This window comes from Rhagoletis pomonella, unplaced genomic scaffold, assembly GCF_013731165.1.
Source record: "Rhagoletis pomonella isolate Grant_MI unplaced genomic scaffold, Rhpom_1.0 Rhpom_scaffold_00012, whole genome shotgun sequence".
NCBI classification, from domain to species: domain Eukaryota; kingdom Metazoa; phylum Arthropoda; class Insecta; order Diptera; family Tephritidae; genus Rhagoletis; species Rhagoletis pomonella.
The window spans coordinates 22,506,749-22,511,938 of NW_023458566.1; the positions used below are offsets into that span (position 1 = coordinate 22,506,749).

At 38.0% G+C, this 5,190-nt stretch overlaps 1 protein-coding gene across 1 annotated transcript; it reads right to left on the bottom strand.

The window, feature by feature from the left end:
- LOC118748107 (protein henna) lies at positions 1-5,140 on the bottom strand. Its single transcript, XM_036482415.1, has 6 exons — positions 4,831-5,140; positions 1,397-1,830; positions 1,107-1,339; positions 722-984; positions 435-664; positions 1-370 (listed from the first exon to the last, which is right to left on the bottom strand). The coding sequence occupies exons 1-6, from the start codon at positions 4,858-4,860 to the stop codon at positions 208-210; spliced, it is 1,353 nt and encodes a 450-aa protein (XP_036338308.1). The 5' UTR covers positions 4,861-5,140; the 3' UTR covers positions 1-207.
- Positions 5,141-5,190: the final 50 nt, after the last annotated feature.

Genomic DNA, 5,190 nt, shown 5'->3' on the forward strand with positions numbered 1-5,190 from the left:
TAATTGTTTTAAATCTATTTTTAATTTAATTTTACATTAGTTCATTATAAAAATTAATAAACAGCGTATATGTACATATGTATATGCAAAGAATGTATGTAAGTCTATTGGTAAGCATGTAAGTATGTATCTAATAAATGCATATAATTTCCTTCAAAGGAAAATTCAATTTCTCTTTTTATAATTTAGAGTTATATGTAAATAGTTTCATACTTTCAACTTCTCAACCGCATTCTGAAGTATCTGAAACTCTGAGTTGATGTCGTCCATCAAATTGCGTATCTGTTTCTTGGAATCCAACACTTCGATACTCTGGGTGTAAGGATTGTAGCGTACACCGAACGGACGTGGAATAGAATTGGCAAATTTGCTAAAATTACAAAAAAAAAAGATTTGTTAACATTAAATTTATATTTAAGTTGCTCAAGCCCTACATGGTCTTCTCCTTAGCGCTCTCGAAACTCTCCGAAACATAGTAGACCTCCTGGAATTGTGTGATTGGATATTTTGTAACGCCAGTGACCTCTGGATCGAAGTCCCTCAATTCTGGTTTATCGGAAAGGCAGTATTCCAGTTCTCCGTATGAAGATAGTAGCCCAGCACCGTAGGCTTTTAAATCGCCATCTTGGCGGCACATGCCATATTCCACGGTGAACCAAAAGATCTAATAATTATACAAAAATGTAAGTGTTTCATGCCAAACTATCGCGTGAGTCCTTACCGTCGCAAGCTTCTCGATATAGTCATCGGGTGCTCCCAGCGAGGCTAGCCCGATTTCTTGACTGAATTGCGCGAATGCTGGATCCGCAAATAGCGGCACATGACCCAAAAGCTCGTGGCACACATCGGGCTCGGGTGTGTACATCGGTTTGCTGGGATGGCGGATGTATTGAGTGGAGTGAAAGACGCGGAAAGCGAGACCAGCAAGGAAATCCCGGGAAGAAAGTAAGCCAGCAACAGGACGCAAAGTGAAACCGGTACAATCTGTTCGAAATAAAATACGCATACACTATCTGTGAGTTGGGTATCAAAGAATCTTTAAATATTCATTAAATTGGCTTAGAGTGAAGTGAGCAATACTAGCCAGCTAACGTCTACCAACTTACCCCTCAAAAAGTTCGAAACATCTTCCAATTGTGGTATGTTGTCCTCTCTAAAACCACAGTTATCCACCAACAAAGGAAAGACGTGGTTGTATTCGCGACACGCATGTGTCTTATACAGTTTCGTAAGATTCCTGAAAATTATTCCCCAGGTATCAATCTCTTCCTTGGTGTAGTCGACGCATGGCAATGGCTCGCCATGTTTGTAGTTGTACGCAATGTCTGCGAAGTACTTTCTGAGTTTCCCAAAAAAAAAGTTAGAATTTCTTTGAGAATCAAGCTGAACTGCTTACCTCCTTGCGCGGTAGACGGGATCAGTAAATCCAGGATGATCGGCGTCCAACTCCGAACCATAACTCAGAATTTGATTGGCGAAACGATCGAGATCGCGTATTCTGCGCGGAAACCATGGCACCGCCGAGTTGTTGTCCTTGTAATCGCGCGAAATGATATTGAAGTAACTGCACTCTTGACGCAATTCGTCGATGGCCTTGCCGAGTGCCCCCGATGTGGTGTCGCATTCCACGAAGAACTCGTAGCCAGGAACACGCACCGATGAACGAGACTCGATGTGCAGCAAATTGACATTGTGCGCCGTGAAGATTTTCAAACTCTTGGCAAGCGAGCCGCTACTCTGGTCTTTTAGCGAATAAAGTAGACAAGTATTGCCAGCCTCTTTCTTGTCGATGCCCTCGGCAATGTATGAAGAGCCATCGACTCGCGTCGGCTAAAGGAAATAACAGAACAACAAAACAAATGGGATGAGATTCTGGTAAGGGTTCATGAGCTGCTCCGATATACATACATACATACGTCTGCCTGCTGATTATATGACTTAATTGATTTCAATTAAATGCGCATTAAAATGTGATTTCTATAATCACAAATTATGCATATAAATATTAATCACATTTTAGGACGTCAATAAAAAAAATTTGAAAAACCTGTGGTTGCTGTTATTGTTTTTCGCGAATCTTTCTTATCAACTCGGCCTCAGAAAGGTTAAACACTAGTTTGCCAAATGAATCAAAAAAAAATTACAATCTTATCACGTCGCTCTGGAAATTGTACTGAATAAGTGTTGGTTGTGAGGGGGCTCAGTAAATCTATATATCGTCGTTTAAAGTATAAAACCGCGTATCAAGATAATGCAAAAGCTCGTATGTGTAAAAACACTCATATTTCAATATGGTTCTCTTTTTTAGGATAAGGATTGAGCCAAGAGCTTGTGTGAGCAAATCCAATTTTTGGCAGCAAATTACGCGGTTTTGCAAAATGACGATACGCGGTTTTGTACTTTAAACGACGATATGTATATATGTACATAAATAATGGGGAGAGAGATGGATGACACTCAGAAAATGATTCAAGGCACGTGATTGGCAAAAGTTGGCGTATAAATAATAAAGGCTACGGAAACACGCTAACAACTGACTAAATTTTGCTGAAATCATAAATTTGTTTATTTCATATGCATGCGGCCACAATCTATTGTTGATCAAGTCGTTATTATATACACACTTATTTTTGGCACATCCTGTTTTGGCATAGCCTAAAAAAAAAACGCTGTACTGATCGCATTCATGGTTCTGAAGAAATTAAAAGCTATTTTTCTTTTGATAAAAATTAACGCTTTGCTTCGTCTAATCTGGTTCTATGGTCATGAAGGCAACTAGAAAGTTATGTCGCCTGATCTCATTTAAATGAGGAGTGAAAGAAGCGGTGCAAGTCCCAAGTAGGTGTCCCTACCTTATCTTGTTTTTTCACACATTTATTTTACTAAATTGAATTATTCCTACAGTATCACATAAAATCAGAAGGATGCACCTCTCTAAAGACCTCAAGTAAGTTTTTAGAAACTAGCAAAATGGATGTTTCTGTAAATTACCGTTATATGGCAGGTGGGCGCGGTTATTACCAGCTTTCAAAGATTTTCAACAGATTTCTTAGCTAGACCCTACCCAAGGCTCGTACCGAGTTTGGTAGGGATTGGTCAAGCGGCTACTGCGATACAGCATTTCATCATAAGTGGGCGGTGCCACGCCCATTTTCCTAAAATTTCATAATAATATTATTTTTTAACAACAATTCAACAATTTGCATATAATATTTACTGAAATATCGTAGTTTTTGCATTTTTCGAAAATACCGTTATATGGGAAATGGGCGTCGTTACAGTACGATTTCGTGGTTAAAGGGCAACCTAAATACCAAATTTCGTTGAGATATCTCAATTTTTGCTCCAGTAAGACAGCACAGACGGACGGACGGACAGACAGACATGGCTTAATCGACTTATCTTTCCATTCTGATCATTTGTGTATACATTTGTTCATATCTATCTCGATTCGCTTTGCCTGTTACAAACAACCGTTATGCGAACAAAGTTAATATACCCTTGTGCACAAGTGCGCTCGGGTATAAAAACGAAGTCATGCATAAATGCACAGTTTCGACTCAAAACCGAAATAATGTCTAAATGCACAGCTTCCATATGCGCATATGCGGTGCTCCTTCTCGCACTGAAAGTACACTTAATCACTTCAAAGATGTTATGGGATTCCACTTTTAATACTCATTGTATATCAGGGACCGAGGCTATCATGTCACGGCTCCTCGCTAGACAATTGTCGAGAGTAACATACAGGCTAAGTTGTTCATCGCGGAAATATAAACAAGAAGTTTGTTCAATGAATTTTTCCCTACTTGACCCTCAAATGACCACGAACCTGATGTGATGGGGCCTAACAGACATCGTATTTGCATTCAGCCCATCGAATAACATAGGGTTAAAGAGGTTTGATTGAATATGTAGAAACCTTTTTTTTTAACCCATGTAGTTAGAGGAACTTTTTCGGGCTTTGCAGGGAAATTAAGAACTTGTCAAACCTGTTTACTCTCCCAATTCACTCCCTCCAATGCCAGTGCGAAGTCCTTACTTCGCTTTCCAGGGTCACCGTGCATAAATTAAATAATTTCTGTAACCAAATGGAGTTATGGCAAATATATCTTCCTTTCTTGCATCCGGTAAATAGGTGACTTGCTTCTTCCCATCCCAAACGACACCCAAGGGAGCTTCTAACCCGCAACGGCTATAATAAGTCCTATCCACCAGGGACCGTAAATAGCAGTTATTTTATTTCCCACAGTTAAACTTGGCCAGATATTTTTTAAGTTCCAAATAAAAGTCTTTCAGGATAGTAAAGAAACCGCTTACCCAAATTAAACAAATATGGTACCAGATGAAAGAGGACATAAATAGCTTTTAAACAGAAATAACGATCGAAGGCTACCACTTCTATTAATATTTTTTTATAATTTAATACAAAAGATATGCATATACCTGACCCAAAGTGTATTCTATGGTAATTAAAAAACATTTTTTATTTAAATATTTTACAGTAGCTGGCATTCTGCTGGCTTTCCTCGTTTAAATATTTCAGTTGTAAAGCTATTTTAGTCCTCTTTCAGTTGATACCAAAGTTGTTTAATTTGGATCCAACTTTTGTAATACATTCTTATATTCTGGGAGTGCATACATTAACTACGCAAACAGAATGCTATTTCTGCAAAAAATTTATAAAAACAAAACACATTCAATTCGGTTGTGAAATAGACCAAACTACAATTTTTTGCACAAAATTTTAATTTAACTTTTTTTTTTTTTTTTTTTTTTTTGCAGATCCATGTGATACGATCTGGTACTTTTCCAATGAACCACACCAACCTTTTCAGAAGTTTGACGTTCATACAGCATTTTTTTTTTTGCTGTTTTGCTGCTGCAGTCAAAACTAGTTTTGCGACCCGATGACTGGTAGACACAACTTTTGCAGCCGTGTTATTTTATATTTTTATTTTTTATTTGTTCAATTCACTAACTGCTGCCTTTTTCACTTTCAAAAGCTATACTTTTCCACACTTTCAACTATTCAAGTTTAAGTATTTAATCTATAAATCCAGTTGAGCTTAAAACGCAACTTTTATCTAAGCGCCCGCGCCCGTTACTAATAGTCTTTATTCGAAAACTAAAGTGTTACTCAAAGTTGGCACGCGTTTAAATAGATTTTGGTATCAAATCGAAGTCGGC

Excerpts from the sequence above, each read along its gene's own strand:
- LOC118748107 (XM_036482415.1), bottom strand. The coding sequence starts at position 4,860 with ATGCTGTATGAACGTCAAACTTCTGAAAAG. Across the intron at positions 1,831-4,830 it reads AACGTCAAACTTCTGAAAAG|CCGACGCGAGTCGATGGCTC; the intron begins GTTGGTGTGGTT and ends TATTTCCTTTAG. Across the intron at positions 1,340-1,396 it reads CCCGTCTACCGCGCAAGGAG|AAAGTACTTCGCAGACATTG; the intron begins GTAAGCAGTTCA and ends TGGGAAACTCAG.